The sequence below is a fragment of the Gallus gallus genome, chromosome 1, assembly GCF_016699485.2.
Source record: "Gallus gallus isolate bGalGal1 chromosome 1, bGalGal1.mat.broiler.GRCg7b, whole genome shotgun sequence".
NCBI classification, from domain to species: Eukaryota; Metazoa; Chordata; class Aves; order Galliformes; family Phasianidae; genus Gallus; species Gallus gallus.
In genome coordinates, this window is record NC_052532.1 from 195,360,334 (window position 1) to 195,380,926 (window position 20,593).

The following is a 20,593-nucleotide window of genomic DNA, read 5'->3' on the forward strand; positions in this document are numbered from 1 at the left end:
TCCCCCCGGAAGTAGGCCCTCTTTCCGCCGGGTGGCGCGGCTCAAGATGGCGGTGCAGATCTCCAAGAAGCGCAAGGTAAGGGCGGCCTCCCTCCGCTCCGCGGCCGCGGGGCACTTCCATATCGGCGGGGACCCGCCGGGGTCGGCCTCGGGCCTCATCGGGGTGGGGTGGCAAAGCGGGGGTGGCGGCGGATGCAGAAGGATGGCGGCGGATGCGGCTTCGAGGCCCGGCGGGGAACATGGCGGCGGCGGGAGCGTGCGGCGGGGTCTGGCCGGGGAGCGGGGAGCCGTGAATTGCTTTTAGGGATCGCGTGTGGGGCGCACACGGGGCGCTTCTGTGCGCTGTGGTGAGGGGCGCAGGGCAGGGCTGGAAGGTGATTTTTTTTGTTGCTTTATAACGCGGAGTTCGGGTTTAATGGCACTGTGCTTGTGTGCACAGGGTGAAGGTTGTGGTTGCGTTGTCCTGGAGTCATTAGAATGGTTGGGAGGAACCTTCAAACCCTCCCAGCCCAGCCCCAACCGCTGCCATAGGTCGGTTGTCCCCCACCAGACCAGGCTGCCCAAGGCCCCATCCAAGCTGGCCTCCAGACGTGGGGCACCCACAGCCTCTCTGGGAAGCACCTCACCACCCTCTGAGTCAAGGATTCTCTCCTAACATCTACCCTAAATCTTCCAGTTTTTAGTTTATTGCCATTCTCCCTTGTCCTGCCCCTGTCAGACCATGTAAGAAGTCATTTTCCGTCCTGCTTAAAAACTCTGCACAGGTATTGGAAGGCCTCAGTGAGGTCTCCCCACAGCATTGCCTTCTCCAGGCTGAACGCCCTCAGCTCCCTCAGCCTGTCTCCATACAGAGGTGCTCCATCCTATGAGCATCCCCATGCCCTCTGGGTCTGAACCCACAGCCCCACATCCCTCCTGTGCTGGGGGCCCCAGGCCTGAATGCAGTGCTCCAGACAGGGCCTCGTGAGGGCAGACAGAGGGGGACAGACCCCTTCCTGCCCACTGCCCCCTCTGTTGGCCTTCCAGGCTGTGAGTGCTCACTGCTGGCTCCTGTCCTGCTTTTCATCCACCAGAACCCCCAGGCCCTTCTTGAGAGGGCTGCTCTCGAGGGGTCCTCCTCACAGTGTGTGCTCTTATCTGATACTGCCCCAATTCAACACCCTGCACTTGGCCTTGTCAAACCTTCAGTTCACGTGTGCCCACTTTACCAGCTAGTCCAGGTCTGTCTATTTGCCATCCCTCCCTTCTGCTGTGTCAGCCACAGCACTTAGCTTGGTGCCATTATCAAACTTGCTTAGGGCACACTTCAGGAGAATTAGCAAGGTTTGAGGTACCTGTGGGGCTGCTAAGGGGATACGAGTTCTGCAGTGAGTTCATGCAAACTCACATTTCATCACAGTACCTCTACAAGACATAGAAATGAGATATTTCACTGTTTGGCCTGAACTGTGGCTGTTCTGGGGCATGAATCAGGCTTTGGTGTTGGCTTTTTACTGGTGGTGGTGATTTATTTCTGGGAGCTTTAGGAGAGATGCTTTTATTTCATCTCCACTTCTGTTTCCTCTGTTGGGGGGAGAGAAGCTGTCAGTCTGCAGGACAGGCCGGGGACCCAGACTTAAAATGTCAAATTCTTTTCTTTTTTGAGAGGGACAAAGTACTTACACAGTCTTGGTCTGTTTCTTCCATAGTTTGTCGCTGATGGCATCTTCAAAGCTGAACTGAATGAGTTTCTGACTCGTGAACTGGCTGAAGATGGGTACTCTGGAGTAGAAGTCCGGGTCACTCCAACCAGGACTGAGATTATCATACTTGCCACCAGGTAACCAAGACACTGCTTTCCACTTAAGAACGCTGTGTAAGTCTTTAAGGGGTGTTGCTGAAGTTTGGTAAACATTATTAGGGTGAGGTATTTGGGAAGGAGATGCTGAAGTGATCTTCAGTAAAACAGCAGTGTTACAACCCCTGCTAATCACCCGCCTGAGCGAGGTTAGGCACTCAGTCTGGAAGCTCCTTGGGGTGGTTGCAGGCTCTGACGTGGTGACACTCCCTCAATCATATTGTTGTTTGTTTTTTCCAGAACCCAGAATGTGCTGGGTGAAAAGGGACGCCGCATCCGGGAGCTGACGGCTGTTGTGCAGAAGAGGTTTGGCTTCCCTGAGGGAAGTGTCGAGGTAAAACTGCCTCAGTTAAAACAGTTCTGTGTGGGCTGTGTGTGCTGTCTGGATGGCTTCAGCTGAGAGGCGATTTCACTTGGAGATAACTCAGGGCACGTTTTACCTGTTCTCACAAAACAGTGTTGTACTGAAAGAGGAATATCGCTTTGCTGTCAGCTGTTTTGAGTGCGCTCAGTTTGTCTGGTTTTCTTTGCTTTCCCAGCAAATAGGAGCACAGAAGCAGGTAAAACTTGTTGCATTTCTCTAAAAATGTTTTGTAAGGAGTATTTCTGTGCCAGTGTTGAGGTGAGAAGGTCAGTCTTATAGCATATTTTTCACTATTGATGCATTGCCATTACCCTTATTAAATTCTTAATGCTTTTGCCCATCTAAAGAGGCTGTTCAAGTGCAGAACTATCTTTGAGACTTTTGTATGATACTGCAATTAATTAGAATGTAGAGACAACAGTATTTCCCTGATGCCTTTTTAATGGTTGAAGTCTGGTGGCCTTGCTAGTAGTTCCCTCCAAAATAATTTATCAGAGGGGGGATGTGTGGTTTGGGGTGCCCTTCACCCCATTTTTATTCAGATAAATCTCAGTGTTGCTGGATCACGTTATACAATTGCTGGTTATCTCCAGAAACTATTAAAACTTAATAACTCCTCAAGCATTTGTTTCATTAGCTCTGGTGGTATTGTGTATGTAATTTCTGAATATCTCCTTCTCAGGTATCAGATTTTGGCTATTAGGGACATTAGCTTAAGTGCACTTTGTTGTCCCAACTCTCTGGTTCTTAGGTTCTCTGCCTTCCTGTTGGGTAATGCCATCTGTTTTGTTCTTGGGAACATTGTTGCCTACAGCAGAACTGCATATCCCATGCCTTGTTTTAAAAACTGAATTGTGAACATAGTTCTTGGAGCTGCCTGGATGCCTCTCTCCATTGTTACTTAATGTTTTGGGGCTATTTGGAAGCAGCAGCTCTTGGAGACTGCACCATCCCAGTTCTCAAAGTGCTCCTGGTGTGTCTCTCAGCCCTGCCAAGAGCAGGCAACAGGTGCTAAGGGAGCTTAATGTCTGAAGATACAGCTTCTGCTTGTAAGCATGGGTCTGAGGGATGGGGCGTGGAATGGTATGAAACTCCTGACTTCCATTTAATGAAAATCATCTGGAAATAAAAGCATTTCTGAGTTTGCTACTTATTTTTTCAGCTCTATGCCGAGAAGGTGGCCACCAGAGGTCTGTGTGCCATCGCCCAGGCAGAGTCCCTGAGGTACAAGCTTCTGGGAGGCTTAGCAGTGCGTCGGTGAGTAGAGCATGTTGGATGTGATGCCCCAGTGAGGCTTTGTAGGACTCCAGTAGTGCTTCAGGATAGTGCTCACCAACTTGAGATGTCTTGAATTTGGAAATCTAACCTACTAATGCTCTGCTCACAGAGGGCAGTTAGCATTTGTGATAGATAGAAGCTTTTCATTTAGTATACAGTTACCTTTGGTAGTAATTGCTAGACACCGTATTCCAAAATGTTGAAGTCCTGGATTAGATCATAGAATCACAGAATGGCTCGGGTTGGAAGGGACCTCAAGGATCATGAAGCTCCAACCCTCCTGCTGCAGGCAGGGCCACCAACCTCCACATTTCAGACCAGCCCAGGCTGCCCAGGGCCCCATCCAACCTGGCCTTCAACACCTCCAGGGATGGACGGGGCATCCACAGCCTCTCTGGGCAGCTGTTTCAGCACCTCCCCACTCTCTCTGTCAACAACTTCCCCCTCACATCCAACCTCAGTCTGCCCTCCTTCAACTTAAAACCATTTCCCCTTGTCCTGCAGTTATCTACCCTTTGAAAGAGTCGATCATATCAGATTAGAAGTTGTGTGACTGATGTGCATGAAGTTCACATGGTTTGTGAATGAATGGTGGATGGAAGAGTGAAACACAATTTCAGTCCTCGTGGCTGAATCGTAGTTCAGTTGACAGTGGCTTTGCTTCTTGGATCCCTTCAGTGATGATAAGATGACGAGTCAGAAGGGATGGCTCCTGCTGAGTGGTGCCCCTGCAGTGTCACGTTCTGTGCTGCTGCATGTGGTTCTTCAGCAGGAGCATCCCGTCGCTGAATGATTTAGAGGCATTTGTCTGAGAAGGGATAGAGGCTGCACTTGTGATGTGGGTGGGTTGGCCGCCAGAGAACTTGTGCTCATCACTGTGTCCGCAACTTCACAAGGTCCATACATAATTCACAGTACTCCTGTAAGGCTCCATTTGATAGTGCTAAAACAGTATGTAGTTCTCTGCTGCTTTGTCCAGCACTGACAGTGCTTGTGTTGCACGACTGTAGCTTTGAAAAAGGCAGATGTTAAAATGTGATTGTCTAGTTTTGAAATTGCTGCAAAATGCCATTGGATTTGGCAGAGATGTCCCAAACCGATGGGACTAACACAGTGGCTGTTTCTGTTCCCTGCCTGCAGGGCCTGCTACGGTGTCCTCCGCTTCATCATGGAGAGCGGTGCCAAGGGCTGTGAGGTGGTTGTGTCTGGCAAACTCAGGGGTCAGCGTGCCAAGTCCATGAAGTTTGTGGATGGTTTGATGATCCACAGTGGAGACCCAGTGAATTACTACGTCGACACAGCTGTGCGTCACGTCCTGCTCCGGCAAGGTGAGTGGCTGGGATGCAGATCCCTTTGCAGCTCTGTTGGCCTCTTGTATCAGTGCTTTGGAGCCAGCAGCTCTCAATCGCTGGCTCTCTTTGCCTGCAGGCTGGAGAGTTCACTCATCTGTGAGGTGGTAGCTTGCATGGGTTCAGTGCACCTCTGATCTTGTAGAGTATTTCAATTGTGCTGTCCCTGGGTGTTCTGACTCAGAAAATCTGTTTTCTCCGGTTCCTGCAACCAAATTCTCACCAGTGGAGCTTGCACGTTAGATCTGAAGGAGACCTTTATTTGCATTTGTTATGTGGATGGTAAATGGTGAAAAGTCCTTCAGCAGACAGCAGGATTTTGTGTGCTCACTGTGGGTAATCTGCTTTTGCTGCTAGTGGGGATTGAAGTTTCCATTTGGTAACGTGCAGATTTTCCAGATACTCAGTTGTATTCCGTGGCTTCAGAGCCTGGTAGCAGAACACCTTACAAGTACACTTAGGGTCTGTATTCAAGAGCTGCTGGACTGTGTCTCTTGGCTCACAGGGAAATCAGACCCACAAAAAAGCAAGCATCACTGACAGCTTTCCCACCATAGCTGCACTCTTTCAAGTCTTCCAGCTAAACCAGCCAAGCCAGCTTTCATCCCCTTGTCCTTTCCCAGTAACACACAAGTGGCTTCTGCATCTTAACAGGCATTTCAGAGCACCAGGTGTAGAGAGATTAGCATAAGCAAAGTTGTTTTGTCCTCCCTTCAGTGATGATAAGATGACGAGTCAGAAGGGATGTCCTTGTGCCAGCACAGCCTGGTCAGTGCCATGTTCTGTGGTGCTGTACTAAGGCTGCCTTGGGCAGGATGTCCTCCTCATTGGTTGATTCAGAGGCATTTGTCTGAGAAGGGATACCTGAACGTGGTGGAATTGGCCAGCTGAGCTATCCCAGGAAAAACAAGGTTTATAATCAGGATATAGAATGTCATCATCATAGTCATCCCAGGCTGTGAGTTTAATGGAGGCAAACACACTGATGTAAATTTACACTAAGTACATTTTTAAGCTTTATCACTTTTAACTAGCTTCCATCAGTTCAGAGTTGTTGGGAGATGGTTTTGGTCCAGGCAGCTTACTTTTGTGTCCAATGAGCATATCTTTAATGTTCTGTCCCTTTTTGCAGGTGTACTTGGAATCAAAGTAAAAATTATGTTGCCATGGGACCCAAGTGGAAAGATTGGCCCCAAAAAGCCTCTTCCAGATCATGTCAGCATTGTGGAACCCAAAGAAGAGATCTTGCCCACCACCCCCATTTCAGAGCAGAAGGGTGGCAAACCAGAACAGCCAGCCATGCCGCAGCCAGTTCCCACTGCCTGAGAGGTGAGTGCCTGTGAGCAGCAGGAGTGAGCTGTTCATGCAGACACAGTTTAACTGCACACTGAGCATGCCCTTCCATGAAGATGTGATGACGAGTCTGAAAGGGAATATCCTTGCCCAAGTGCCCTGCTTCTTGCTGTGTTCTACAGCATGGATCTGGGGGCCTTGGGTCAGAATTTGAGTGACCTAGAGGCATTTGTCTGAGAAGGGCTCAGTGCCTTAGGTGTTTTAATGCTGTTTTTCAAGCAGTGGTTGTACTGGTGGATACTGGTATCCAGTTGAGATTTGACTCTTAGAAGCCAGTACATCAAGTATGATGTTAGGCTAGTTTCATGAGTAAATCATCGAGTTTTGAACTCCTGTCTTTCCTAATGAGTTGCTTCTATAATAAACTAATAGATAGAAATTCTCTGGGTTGTCCCATGATGAAAATGTGCAGCTTGGTGCTTTTAAAAGTTCTGCCTGTTTCCTCTGAGGAGGGCAGCAGGGGGCACAGGGCCTAAAGCCTCTCCTAGAGGGCTTCTTTAGCTGTTAGTGAAAGCCAACCTGGGTTGTGCTTTGACTGAAACTCTTCACGTGAACAAGAAGGGTTCAGGGGGTGTGCAGGGCTACAGTGAAACAAGGGGATCTGACTAGAAAGACTTGCTCATGTAGGGGGAGGTCATTGGCTAAAATGTAGGAAGGGAGAGATGTAATTGGAACACTTGGAGTGAGTTGCCTTGTTCAGCATTTTGGGTGGGAAAATAGCTATAGGAAGTGATTTGCCACCATCTCACTCAGTATTTTTGTTTGTTTGTTTTTGTTGTTGTAGGGTTTACAACATCTGCAACCAGAAGCTTGGCTGTCCTGAAAACATCTCTTAATAAAATCACAAAAGACAGTGTTTGTGGAGGTGCTTTTTTTTTGCAAGGTATATTCAGGAAGAGCCTGAATCTTTGGTATGGAAGGAATTTCTTTGCATTTCTTTCAGCTTGTGTTACCTTTTGAAGTGAACTTAGCAGATCCTAATCTAAACAGAGTGGGGACAAGATGCTGATTTCTAGAGAGATGTCTGGAGTCCTCTGACAGTTACACAGCAGGCTTTCTGTGAGGTTTCCAGGAGGGGAGCTGGTTTAGCAATGTCCAAAGGAGTTGCAATCTTTCAGGCTAAACTTAAAGTATTACTGTATTTTCTATTAAATGCTTTTGTCACCTCTGTACTTCAGTTTTCCGTACCACTGAGAGATGTTTGCTGTGTGGTTTTCAGGGCTATGAAGAGTGTCACATTTCCTGTAAGGGAGAAGTAACCTTCGTCCATGGTGGTGTGGGATGATGGCACCAACTCTGCCTGAGTTCACGATGCATGTGGGCCGCAGAAATAGGATTGGAGTTTTGAGTGGTTCTCTGTGGAGCCAAGAATTGTACTCAGCGACCCGTTAGTGGGTCCCTTTCAACTCTTTGTATTCTGTGATTCTGTGAAACATTGTGGTAGGCATTTGCACATTACTTGGGGGAAAAAAGTACATTTATTTGTGTGTGTGTAGATTTCAGACCTGTCCTAAGAATTTAAATGCATATACATTTAAATGCTTGAGAAAAACTCATCTTCCTTTGAGGCTTGAATAGACAGTCTCTTAATTTGTTCCTGTATTGCAAACTGGCTTTAATGAGCTGTAGGGTTGCATAGGTAGATCCTTAAGTTGGGAATTCGATTTTAAGGCTATTTTTGCCATCAGAGTGCCTACTGGTAGACTGTTCCATTGCTGTATGCAGAGTGTTGGTGCTGTTCTTGCCTGCTGTGGTCTGGTGCAAGCCCTGTGGCTGGAGGAGTCAGGATGAGCACTTGGTTAACTTTCAGCCTGATATTCTTGAAGTCTAATGTTGTTACAGGAAGACACTGTTGTGCGTATCACAAGAGACAGCGATGTTCACGAGCTTTTTGTTTGCACTTTGAGCCATTTGGAACTCATTTGTTTCATTAACTGAAATTCTACAAACCTGCAATTTTTTTTTCCTTAGGAAGAGTGCCTTTACATCCAGTTTCCCATTTTCTATTGCATTTGGGTCAGGGCAGTTCCAGATAAGAACAAATGGGAGAAGAACTCGCAGAGAGCAGCCCTACAGAGAAGGACATGGAGCTCCTGATGGATGAAAAGCAGGATATGAGCCAGCAGTGAGCACTCACAGCCTGGAAGGCCAGCAGTCCCCTGGGCTGCGCCAACAGAGGGGGCAGGGAAGGGAATGTCCCCCTTTGTGTGCCCTCATGAGGCTCTGTCTGGAGCACTGTGTTTAGACCTGAGGCCTCCAGCACAGGAGGGACGTGGGGTTGTGGGTCCAGAGGAGGGCACGGGGATGCTCAGGGGATGAAGCAGCTCTCTGGAGACCGGCTGAGAGAGCTGGGGATGTTCAGCCTGGAGAAGGAAAGGCTGGGGAGACATCCTTGTAGCCTTTCAGTACTTGAGGGGAGCTTTCAAATGGTATGGAAACTGACTTTTTGCATGATCTGGTAGGGATACAACAAGGGTAGAGGGCTTTAAACAAAGAGGGGAAATCTAAGTTAGATGCTAGGTGGAAATTCTTTTCTTAGGGAATGGTGAGGCACTGGCCCCAACTGGTCAGAGCATCCTGTGGATTCACCATTCCTGAAGGAGTTCAGGGCCAGGCTGAATGGGAGCCTGAGCAGCCTGATATGGGGGCAGCCAGCCCACGGCAGAGGGCTTTAAGGTTCCTTCCAACCCAAGCCATTCTAGGATTCTCTGCAGGAACTAGGCAGGCAACTTAAGGACTGGAATTTCAAACAGACAGCATCAGAAACTGGTCTGTCTGGCAATGTAAGCATCAGCCGCAGCCTTCCTGTTCCTGGCATCTCTGACAAGGCTCCTGGAAAGTTGGCCTGGCAGAGTGCTGCCTGGGATGCTGGGTAGGTTTGGTAGAAACAGCTGTGCTGTCTCAGGGTCCCAGAGAATGAGTCATTTCAGGTTCCTTCACGTCTTAGGGTGGAAAGCTTTACTAGTTCAGTGTTACAGTTTCTGGTGTGCAGTCCTTTCAACAATAAAAAACATGTTTGTAACAAGATGATCTGGGAGTAAGAAAGGCTCAGGAGCTCTGGAAGATCTGAAATAGCTTTGAACTTGCTTGCAGTGATGCTGTTGTAGATTGATGGCGTTGTAGGACTGCCAAGATTGGTGCTGGGAGTGGGTGCTGCAGTTTTCTGTAGTAAAAAAGGCTATGATCCAGCAAGCACCTCATCCTTTTTCAATCTCTGGGGATTTGCACGTGGGTGTATGCACCTGTCTGTCCAAGACGTGCTGTATTGGTGGAGATATATGCAGCTCTCTTTGCTTATGGCTGAGTGGCAGATGGTTGCTTAGATAGCCAGCATGTTAATCCCTTTCCAGCAGTGGAAGAACACAGGCCAGCAGTGTGACCTTGCCAGATTTTCTAAGACCTAGCTTTGTGTTGACTGAAGCTGCAGGTTCTTGCTTTTTTTTTTCTTCCTGCTTCCTTTGACTGGATCCCAGCCAGAGAAGTTTTGAGTTGAGCAGTCAGTGAGGCTGTCTCATAGATCTGATTGCTGCCCAGTTGAATGTCACAGCAGGGGAGGGCAGTAGGTCCTCCTGTCTGTGCAGCCTTAAAGATGCTGGACACTTGCAAGTTTGCATGCTTAGTAATAGAGCTCCTTTCCCATGACACAGATGTCATGGGAATTGACATGTGTATGGGTAGCATTGGTCTATAAATTCCATATTAAGGCATGCTAGATTTAATAATGGCAGGAAATGTCTGTAAGCTCTTTTTTTAAACATAGTGTTTTGTCTCCTGCCAAGCCCTGCAGGTCAGTGTGGCTGCCCAGAGGTTCACTGAAAAAGTTTTATTTCAAAATTACACAACGTGTGGTACAAGGACAATAAAAGCCATAGGACAACTGCATCCACATGATGCAAGTTACACTATCTGTTGCCTTGCCCTCCCCTTCTCTTCCCTCTCCCCCCCCACCCCATCTTCCATAACATGGTACAGCATGTGGGTTTCAGTGCGCTGATTCATCAGGTTGTGTAGCATACACGCTGGGTTTGAGGCTTCCTCTGCATTTGGGTACAGCCTTGTGGGTTCCCTCCTCTGCCCAACATTCAGGAAAGCACCCAGGAATACAAACTAGGAAGGAGCTGAGGGCAAGCCCTCCCTGTGTGGCTGGCTTGGATGGCAGTTAGGGCAGACCTGCTTTTCTGCGACTGCCTAACTTGCAAATCTGGAGAAGACACAGTCAGGTTAAACCTAGAGTTGGATTTTTTTGCTGTATGAGATGTCTGGTAAGATGCAAGAGGTAACAACTTAGCTGTTAATAAATAAGTGGAAACAGTCACATGGATGTTCTGAAAAAAATGCAGTATTGGGCTTGTATGACAGCAAATGCATTGGCAGGAAAATACAAAGAAAAGCAATGCAGTCACACTGTCCCTGCTGGTTCCAAGTAACTGCTGCTAACATGACACCCAGATTCCTTATTTCAATAGTCTTGTCATGTCTTGCTTTGCAGTACGTCTCAGTGCATAGCAAGGCTTATCTGACACATGCTTCAATGCTCTTGGGGTTGCATCAGTTCTTTTAAGTAGGATTAACCTGACAATGTCTTTTAATCTGAGGAAGATGGGAAAAACCTCCAAGTTTAGGCTATGAAACTTGGTAATTATCAGACATAAATACGTATATAATTATAAATACATTTGTTTTTCAGTGTGCCTTTATCCAGGTCAGCCAACAGGGAGCTAAAGAGGAGAGGAGCTGCAGAAAAGGGATATTAGGAAGTCAGGTAAGGGAAGCTCTAAAGCTTTGTACTGATGCAAGTGGAAGTGAGCCTTGGTGCACCTCCATGCTAGAGGCCAGCAGAGGAGTCCCTTTGGTCTGGTACAGGAGCTGATGAGTACCAGCCCTGCTTGTAACTAGGGGAACCTTCACAGTGTAAACTCTTTCACAGTCCTGTGTGCTGATGCAGGAGCACCAGAAATTTCTCCATTTGCCTGGCTTAATTGGAGTTGTTGGCCCAAAAGTCTCCTCATAATTCTGAGAGCCACTTAAATAATTCCACAGGTGTCTCTTCCTAGAAGCCTGTCTCTTCGGCCTCTGCTGACATCCCAAAGCCACCTACTTCTGCAGAATACAAACCAAGGCTGCACCTGGCTTTGCAGTATTCTAGCTAAGGAGCTGAAGACTTGGTGATGGTGAAGCATCTATCAGCCATCCAGAGCAGGGTTAGGCAGGACAGAAAGGCACAAGAGCATAGGATTTCAGCTTCTGCTTGTTGTCAGAGTCCTGTTCTGCTCCCAGTGGTACACCTGGGGCTGAAGCACAGAATCAGCCCTGGTTGTTCTGTTTTGTACCACTTGAGTTAAGTGTACTTTTGCCTTCTGCCACAAGCAAGAAACAACTGCAGAGGAACCAGAGCAGCTTTAGCATGGTACTCCACAGCACCAAAGCAAGGAAAATGCAGGCAGAACTAAATGTGCAGAAGCATTAGAGATGGAAAGGTGGAGGGCTCGTGCCTTTGCAGGGCTGCTGGTAGTAGCAAGGTACTTAAGCTGGTGCAGGGAGGAACCAGGCGTCAGCCCAAACATCTCAACTGAAGTGCTGAGACAACGCATGCCAGTTCCTGTCCACTCGTGGTGACTTACTGTGCCAGGCTCCCCTGTCCTCTGGAGGTGGGTTTGTGCAACGGAGTATTCTGGGGGTGAGGTAAAGTGTATGCTGGTTTCTCATCACAATGCACCCTGGTCTGAATAGCACCCATAGTTCGAGAAGGATACAAAATAGTGTTTCCCCTTTTTTGAAATCCCCCCCTAAAAAACACGCAAACCAAAACAAGCTCTGGGAAAAAACTACAACTCATCACGCATCTTGTCTCCTTTGGGCCTGACGAGCCTGCCAATGAAGAGAATGGAGTTGGTTTTGCTGTCCTTGATCATGAAGATGAAGGGGTGGTCAGCGTAGAAGAGCTTGGGGTTCCTCATCTCCTCTCGGCCGTAGATGTCAGCATCATAGGGGTTCCCATCTGTGTCCCATTCAAGAGCAGCGGCATGGAAGACGTTGGATAAGTAAAGATCTTTCTTGCCAGAGATCTTTGACAGGTCAGCCTTGGTTTTGTCAATGGCTTCCGTCAGGCCCAGATCAGCCAAGTGTTTCTAGGAAGAGAACAGAGGTCAGCAACCTTCCCAAACGACACAATGTGTTCCACCCACTGCCAGACTAAGCACTGCAAAAAAGGTCTAGCCTAGGCAATCCCTTTATTCTCTCTCCCACCCCAAATAGCTGCAAGGCATAACCGCTTTATTCAAGCACCTCCTTTACCTGAAGGTCATGGCTGACTTCCAGGACGACCTTAGGCAGTGAGATGGCCACAGATCTCTTCTTCATCTTGCTGGCCCAGGTCTTTAGCTGTTCCCTGTTCAGCAGTTTCTCAACCCTCTCCAGAGGCTCCACGTGGTTTGGCATGATAAAGATCATGCTGGAGAGCTTATGAGCCAGTGGCATTTCTACCACCTGAAGCTTCTCTGCCTCATCATCATAGTAATTGTAGAGACCTTGAAGTCAGAATCAGAGATAGGAAATGGTGAGATGTAGAGCATGGGCAAATAGCCACAAACGTTTTGCCAGTTCACCCTGGGCTCCCCTGACACTGAGGGAAGAAAGCCTCAGTGCCATTTTGGGAACTGGCCCGTCTTCATTGGAGTTGGCAACAACTCATAACTGTGGTTCTCATTCACGTCATGAGCTAGTTTATTCCTAACAGCAAGTCTGGATTCTCCCTGCCAACAGAGACTGAATCAGCAGAGCAAGCATGCCATGCTTTGTTCTGTCTCACTCGTTGCTTATGAAGCAAAGTTATCTTGGAAGCAGTTAGTGGAAAACTGAGCAGCAGCAAGCTAATTTCAGCTGGTCTTGGGGCATGGGGCAGGTTTGCAACTTACCTGTACGATGCATCATTGGAACGCCCACCGTGTAGGAGCGGGTCACCATGAAGCCACGGTTATCCACCATCTTATGATGGAACTTCTCATCCCAGTGAGCTGCAGGAAAGAGATATTCAGCATTTGAGAAAAGGGAGCAGCAGAAAAATATCATGCTCTGAAAAACCATATGCTTCCGGTGGACCCAAGGTTGGTTTAGGCTGCTATATATGGGCTTAAGATGGGCTTGGGGTCACCTGTAGCAAGAATTGAAGGCAGCACTTACGCTTGAAGAACATGGCGTTGACAATAAGGGCTCCATCAGTTTTCTCAACATCCTTTGTGACTTCTGGGAGTTTCCCATCTGTGGTCTGGGCTGCCCACTCGTTGATGGATTTCAGGGCGCTCCTCTTGTCCCGAAAGTTGATCTTGGAGTGCTCATAGTTGTAGTGTTTCTTGCTGTTCTTCACGAAGTCATCGGCAAAGTTGATGGAGGCAGGGCCATACAAGCGGTTGCCGATCTTCCAGGTAACATTACGGGCTGTGCTGTTGCTCACCTCATTGAGGAGCTCCGACAGCCCGCTGTGCACATAGTCATCATTCAGCTTGTCTGCGCTGAGCACGGCCTTGGCTTGGGAGGCAGTTGTAGCCTTGCCCCCAAGGGACACGAGGCCCAGGGAAGAAGCCACGACCACGGGAGACAGCAGGATGTTCTCCATGTTCTTGTCTTTGGCCATGGCATGGTAGAGGTTGAAGGCCAACGTTGTGCTGCGGTCGGCCAACGTTGTTGCCTTGTCGCTCAGCTTCCTGTCCTCCGAGGGCACGGCTGCTGCAAGGCCGCAGAGAGCGAGGACCAGAAAAATCTGCATGGTTTTGGCAGCACCCAACTCGTCTGGGGACCTGCTGGGCAGGAAGGGTTCACCATTAGTGTGTCCCAAGCCGTTCCTGGAGCACTAAGAGACCCTGGGGCCTCATCCGGTGAAATCCACACTTAAGCTCTAGGAGCATCTGCTTTGCTTGTGGTGCAATGATCCCAAGTCCACACTGGGCCCTCCCTCAAGCAAGAGACCAGGCTGTATCCAAAATGCAGGACCTGAGCATTTGTGAACGGAAGCTTCCTTTCTAACCTGTTTTTACTGTATTATGTTCATGTAGAGTCACAAAGTTTGGAGAAGACCTCCAAGATCACCCATCCTACCATGCCCACTGACCACATCCCCCAGTGCCACATCCCCACGCCTTTGGAACACCTCCAGTGATGGCGACTCCCCCAGTCCCTGGACAGCCTGTGCCAACACTTGACCACTCTTTCAGAGAAAGAATTTTCCCTGATATCCCAACTCGAACCTCCTCTGGTGGAACCTCAGACCATGACTTCTCTTTCTATGTACAGTCAATAACTTAAGGAAGGGTGTGGGGGGGGGGGGGTGGGATCAACCGCTATTTCTGCCCCCACAGCAGCAGATTAAACCTCTGCACTGGTCAGGAATAGCTAGAAGTGGGATGTTTCTGCTGCCCAAGTGCCACGTAGCACAGTGCCAGCCCATCCCAGGGCTCGTGTGGCAGGGGTTGTCCTCCATGGGGACCCCCATAGAACGCAGTGCTCAGCTTTTTAGGCACTAGATGGAGCACGTGAGCTTCCCACAAAGATGGGGCCTCTGAGAATCACACAATCCTTAAGGTTGGAAAAGACTGCTATGATCATCTAATCCAGTGCACCCCCACCATGCCCACTGACCATGTCCCTCACTGCCACATCCCCATGGTTCTGAAACACCTCTGGGGATGGTGAACACCTCTCCTCCCCCCGTGCAGTTGTGCCAGTGCCTGACCAACAGATCCAAGGCTGGCTGTGCAGCTCTGCCAGGGAATAAGGCAACAGAACAAGCTGCTGAACTCCCCTTTCCTCCTTCTTAGCACGTATGTGCATTAGATAGATGCATCTCAACATAAGCATGCACATCCCCATTGAGGTCCAAGCTAACACACATACACACATCCTCAGCCAGCCTGACCAATCCTAAATGCTGGGCCTGAAAGCTCACTGGAACACCAGCTCCAAATGAATGCATCCTCCAGTGGGTTGTTTGGCCTCCCTCTCTGCTGAGTGGGCAGCAAAATATATTTGCAATGAGAAACCATCTGCTTACACCCCATCTCTATCTGGACCTTTCCTCCTGGCTAGTTTCACAGTGCTCACAGCCAAGCTTGCTGATGGCACATTCCCACCCCTTAAATCCCTACTATGCACCCAAAGCCAGCTTTCCCAGCACGCTGCATCACACACAGGGCTACCATGGGGCCGCATCAATCGGTCCTGTCCTCACACCCTGCTTGGGGCCATCCCAGTGCACACAGGGATGAGAGCATGGCTGTTTCAGGGTTAAAGCAAAGCCAGCAGGAAGCGAAGGGCCCGCTGGGATTACATATGGAAGGAAGCACGCACACACATAGCCCGAAGCAAAGAGAGTGCGCAGTTGCACCGGGAACCCATTGCCAGGAACCCATTGCCAGCATGGGAGTTACGTAGCAATTTATATCCTAAAGCCCTTTTGGGAGCAAGCCTTCTGTTGGAGGGAAGCGCTGCCCCGAAGCCACAGTTTGAGCCGAGGGCTCAGCACTGCTCTTAACACACTTGGAGGTGCGCACAACGTTGGGTGGGCATTTAGAATTGGAAGGTCTTTGCTTTTTTTTTTTCCTCCACCCTTTCCTTTCTAAAGATACCTTGAAACTGTTTCATAGTGAGGTCAACGTTTGCCTTGTTCGTTCTGAAAGAAAACAGATACAGGGAGTAGTTCTCTTGCTAGCAACCCGCTGCCCACACTGCTCACATCCTCAGCCTAAAAAATGCTTCATTCCTTCAGAAAATGGCCAAAAAAAAAAAAAGAAAAATCAGCCCGGGGCATTGGGCTGCGATGAGCGATGCAGCCCACAGCAGAGAGATGGAGAAATTCCTCCTGTTCTTCACTTAGGATTGAGATGATGGGTGAATCGATAACCCAGGGTGGAAATGGGTCCAGATACCAGTGCTGGAATGTGCAACAGACTGCATCCTCTCTTGCAGCCCTCCAGCCCAGCCCTACGAGGGGACGCCCTGTGCCAGCGTGGCATCCCACATCACTCAGCGGGGCTCTCAGGGACCGGCCAGGACCAGGACTTTGGAGCAAATGCCTTTATTTCCATGCCATCAGAAGGAGGTGAGGCTTTGTTAAGGCAGGCAGAGGGACAGGGTTAGTAGTCTTGTGCTGAGCGCCGGTCCCCAAGGTCCCCAAGGCTGAGCAGGAGCTGCTGGCTTTCTCCAGCCTCACACCAAGTCGGCACTTCCATAATTCCCTTCTTCTCCCCCCCACAAAAAAAAGCTTCTCCTGGGCTCAACGACACTGCAACCACCTCTAGCGAAAGTGGGGGGGGGGGGGATCTTGTAACGTCTTCCCTTAAGCACAGCTGGGCAAAACAGCTTATGGGGCACCCCATCCCCAAAATCCACCCATTACCCGCCCCCCCCCCCCCAACCCACCTCCATGCAAGCCCTCACCCCCCTCCTCACCCACCCTCCCATACCCCCCCATACCCCAGCCCTATGGGGCCGGCCAGCAGCAGGCAGCCCCCAAAACATAACCTGCATCCCCCTCCCTTTGCAGTGGGGGTGCCTCGGGGCTCTCCCCCCTCCTTTTACCTCCGGAGCAGTGCAGGATCGGGGCTCAGTTCCCTGTGCACCTCCCGGTCCAGAGGAGGGGGTATATAAGGGGCCGGCAAGAAACTTCTGGAAGTTGGGAAAAACCTCTCAAAAAAAAAAAAAAAAAAAAAAAAAAAAAAATCCAGCCTGGGGAGGGAGAGAGGAAGGGGAGGATCCGAATAAACTCTCCCAGCTTCCCACCAATGGCAGGGAGCGGGCGGCTGGAAAGGGGGGGTCTGGGGGCAGGGAGTGAGCCTGAGCCCTACCGGGGCTCCTGCATTGATATGGGGCTTTGGAACGGCTTATTTGGTGCCCCCCGTGCATGGTGGTGCATGAGGAGGTGCAGGGTGTTATTGCTTGGGTGCAGCACGTCGTTGCTCTTTGTGCAGAGTGTCACTGCTCTTTTTGCAGGGTGTCAGGCTCCGTGGCATTTCGGGCTGCTGCAACAGGCTCTGCACGATGGACCAGCTGTGACCACAGGCAACAGAGGTTTAACATCTAACTTCACTTTCAAGCCACATCTTGCCTTCTGAAATGTCTCCATGGAGACCTGCACGTGCTCCGGAGGGCCCCGATGGCCAATCTGCAGGTTTCTCTATATCCCAATTTTCCTTATCGTACTGTATCCCACAGACACTGCTTCTCCATCCATCTCCCCACCTGCATTAATCCCCTCTCCCCCCTTTTCCCCAGCAGCAGGGCTGAACCCCACTACCTGTGGCATCTCCCACGCTTCCAGACCTCATCTGCCCCACAGGTTAGCAGGTTGCTTTGTGTCTCTTCTTCATTATAACATAAACATGATGTCAACGTCCTCATTCCCAGCCATAATTCTGCAGTTTGGAAAGGGTTCGTCTTCGGTTGGTGTGTTACAGCAGCAAATATTCACAGCCCCAAAACAATATGGAAAGAGTTAAACTGTGGACAGCCGTTGTCAGGCTGGTGGAGAGCTCCTGCAGTGAGGAATGTGCACTGGAGAAGTTTCTGTGCTGAGTCACGAGTGTTGAACTCCACTTGCTTTCACCCCTTGTCTCATTCTTAAGCCAGTGTGGGATGTTTTTTTTTTCATGGCAACCTGGCAGCCCCACAGGGACACAGTGATATTCTGGGTATCATAGTACCATAGAATGGCCTGGGTTGAAAAGGACCACAGTGCTCATCCAGTTCCAACCCCCTGCTGTGTGCAGGGTCACCAACCAGCAGCCCAGGCTGCCCAGAGCCACATCCAGCCTGGCCTTGAATGCCTGCAGGGATGGGGCATCCACAGCCTCCTTGGGCAGCCTGTTCCAGTGGTACCATGTAGTAATCAAACAGCATGCTCGTTGGTAAGTACCACATCAGCAGGAGGATGCTGCATCACCGTGTTGCGTAGCTGAGGTCTGTGGCTCTCTATGCTTCTAATCATAGACCATAGAATCACAGAATAACGGTCTGGTTTGGGTTGCAAGGGACCTTAAAGGCCACCCAACCCCATCCCTCCATGGGCATGGCCAACAGGTGCCCATCCACAGCTGCAGGCACCTCCAGGGATGGGGCACCCACACCTCCGAGCAGCAGTGCTGTGGCCTCTCACCGCCCTCTGCATGAAGAGTTTCCCTGCCATAATGCTGGGTTTGGCTCTGCAAATTGCCCTCAGGAGACAGAGGTCTCAGCGTGTTGCTACCTCTTGTAGAAAACAGCCTCCAGTCTACTCCTGTGGCTCTGTTCTGCAAGCACCTCGAGCTGCAATCAGCACATGGCATCACTCCACCAATTCCAGAATGCAGCACCAAGAGCCCCCCCTTGTACAAGCTTTTCCCCCAGCTGTGACAGTGCTGCTCACAACATGCTTTGCAGCAACAATAACTTAACCACAGGGTTTGTTCTGCTCACCAACTGTTTGCTTCTGGCTGAGAGAAGGCCCTTCCCAACAGCCTTTAGCACGGCTGAATGGATCCACGTGGTGTTATTTGCACAAGATCTGTTCTAGGGGAAAAGTGCCAAAGGTCCCACTCACCGGGTGACCTTTTGGGCGTCAAGCTGGAAGTCATTTCTGGCTTTATGTGATGGTTTTATTTATTTTTCAGCAACGTGTGTGTGCAGAAATACCTGAACAAACAGCATGTCCAGCTGGCGGCTTCCCTGGGCATTGGGCATCCAGGCAGGTACCTTAGCACAGGGTTTAGGAACATGGTCAGTGGGATGGGTTGGGGTTGGACTCAAGGATCTTGGAGGTCTTTTCCAACCTTAACAATCCGATGATAATGACCTCGTGGTGGTGATGCTTGGAGGTTGGCTTCCTTCTGGGAGGGATCCAGGGGAGAGAGGGTTCTGCAACACCTTGAGCATCACGTTGTTGCACACCAGTAGACACTTGGATCAGCTTTCTTTGACTGGGATTTGAATTCTTGGGTGTGGATCAGCTGTATTGCTATGGAGTGAAAGAAAAGAACTCGCTGGTTGCAATCAATCAATCCACAGGTGAAGTGGTGCTGATCTGTACCAGCTGAGAAACCAGGATCATAGAATCATAGAATCGCTAAGGTTGGAAAAGACCCACAGGATCATCCAGTCCAACCATTCACCCATCACCAATGGTTCTCACTAATCCATGTCCCTTAACACAACATCCAAACGCTCTTTGAACACCTCCAGGGTCGGTGACTCCACCACCTCTCTGGGCAGCCCATTCCAGTGCCGGACCACCCTTTCAGAGAAGTAGTATTTCCTAACGTCCAGCCTGAATCTTCCCTGGCGCAGCTTGAAGCCATTCCCTCTAGTCCTATCACTGTCACACGAGAGAAGAGGCTGACTCCCAGCTCACTACAACCTCCCTTCAGGTGGTTATAGACAGCAATAAGGTCTCCCCTGCGCCTCCTCTTCTCTACACTGAGCAATCCCAGCTCCTTCAGCCACTCCTCATAAGGCCTGTGCTCCAGACCCCTCACCAGCTGTGTTGCCCTCCTCTGGACGCGCTCCAGGGCCTCGATGTCTTTCTTACAGTGAGGGGCCCAAAACTGGACACAGTACTCGAGGTGCGGCCTCACCAGTGCTGAGTACAGGGGGACAATTACTTCCCTGTTCCTGCTGACCACACTATTTCTGATACAAGCCAGGATGCCATTGGCCTTCTTGGCCACCTGGGCACACTGCTGGCTCATGTTCAGTCTAGCGTCAATCAACACCCCCAGCTCCATTTCCTCTGCACAGTCTTCCAGCCACTCTGCCCCAAGCCTGTAGTGTTGCCTGGGGTTATTGTGGCCAAAGTGCAGGACCCGGCATTTGGTCTTGTTGAATCCCATCCCATTGGCTTCAGCCCAGCTATCCAGCCTATCCAGATCCCTCTGTAGGGCCTCGCTACCCTCAGGCAGATCAACACTTGCAGCCAGCTTGGTGTCATCTGCAAACTTACTGAGGGTGCACTCAATGCCCTCATCCAGGTCATCAATAAAGATATTAAACAGGACAGGCCCCAGCAGCAGCTGCTTTCCTCTGCCAGGTTTTGGATTGCTCCACCTTCAAACCCTTCTGTCTAATCATTTCCCGGGTAAGGGTGTCTTTTTTTTTTTTTTTTTTTCCCAGTAATATCTAAAATAAATTGTAAAGCTTTTCATCCTTCTCAAGCATTAAACTCCTTTGACAGAGTACTTGTAACAGACTTGCCTCCATAAGGGGAATTTGGAGTTGAATAAAAATAGCTCTTTGTGACTGAGGACAGGCAGCCAGCACAAACCTTTGCCTGATTTTCCCCCCTACTTCCCCCCCTGTTCATGCTATCATTGATTGCCCTGCAGTGCTTATGTGTCCCCCCCATACAACACAGTCCTGGGTGCACTGCTCTCAGATAACCACACTTAGGGCTGT

The 20,593-nt window shown here is 49.8% G+C and overlaps 2 protein-coding genes, 1 long non-coding RNA gene and 3 other non-coding genes across 9 annotated transcripts; 5 read left to right on the top strand and 1 right to left on the bottom strand.

Moving 5' to 3' along the window:
• Window positions 1-18: 18 nt before the first annotated feature.
• Window positions 19-7,375, top strand: RPS3 (ribosomal protein S3). Its single transcript, NM_001030836.2, has 7 exons — window positions 19-76; window positions 1,689-1,819; window positions 2,078-2,171; window positions 3,364-3,458; window positions 4,620-4,807; window positions 5,961-6,157; window positions 6,966-7,375. The coding sequence occupies exons 1-6, from the start codon at window positions 47-49 to the stop codon at window positions 6,152-6,154; spliced, it is 732 nt and encodes a 243-aa protein (NP_001026007.2). The 5' UTR covers window positions 19-46; the 3' UTR covers window positions 6,155-6,157; window positions 6,966-7,375.
• Window positions 4,152-4,296, top strand: LOC112531619. Its single transcript, XR_003073515.1, has one exon. It is a non-coding gene; the product is annotated as a small nucleolar RNA SNORD15 (small nucleolar RNA).
• Window positions 5,540-5,687, top strand: LOC112531620. Its single transcript, XR_003073516.1, has one exon. It is a non-coding gene; the product is annotated as a small nucleolar RNA SNORD15 (small nucleolar RNA).
• LOC112531621 lies at window positions 6,227-6,363 on the top strand. The gene has a single exon (XR_003073517.1). It is a non-coding gene; the product is annotated as a small nucleolar RNA SNORD15 (small nucleolar RNA).
• Window positions 7,376-9,988: 2,613 nt separating the features above from the next.
• Window positions 9,989-16,792, bottom strand: SERPINH1 (serpin family H member 1). 3 transcript variants are annotated; one of them, NM_205291.2, is made up of 5 exons: window positions 16,751-16,792; window positions 13,361-13,974; window positions 13,096-13,194; window positions 12,476-12,708; window positions 9,989-12,309 (listed from the first exon to the last, which is right to left on the bottom strand). In NM_205291.2, exons 2-5 carry the CDS (start codon window positions 13,941-13,943, stop codon window positions 12,007-12,009), a joined length of 1,218 nt encoding a protein of 405 aa, NP_990622.1. In that variant the 5' UTR covers window positions 13,944-13,974; window positions 16,751-16,792; the 3' UTR covers window positions 9,989-12,006. The 3 variants fall into 3 exon arrangements, with proteins under 3 accessions (NP_990622.1, NP_001383901.1, XP_040521691.1); NM_001396972.1 differs by having other exon boundaries at window positions 13,361-13,977; XM_040665757.2 differs by lacking the exon at window positions 16,751-16,792 and adding an exon at window positions 15,799-16,061 and having other exon boundaries at window positions 9,990-12,309; window positions 13,361-13,977.
• Window positions 15,532-19,359, top strand: LOC101751623. 2 transcript variants are annotated; one of them, XR_006933637.1, is made up of 4 exons: window positions 15,532-15,715; window positions 16,139-16,271; window positions 17,162-17,507; window positions 18,817-19,359. It is a non-coding gene; the product is annotated as an uncharacterized LOC101751623 (long non-coding RNA). The 2 variants fall into 2 exon arrangements; XR_005844639.2 differs by lacking the exon at window positions 18,817-19,359 and having other exon boundaries at window positions 17,162-17,581.
• Window positions 19,360-20,593: the final 1,234 nt, after the last annotated feature.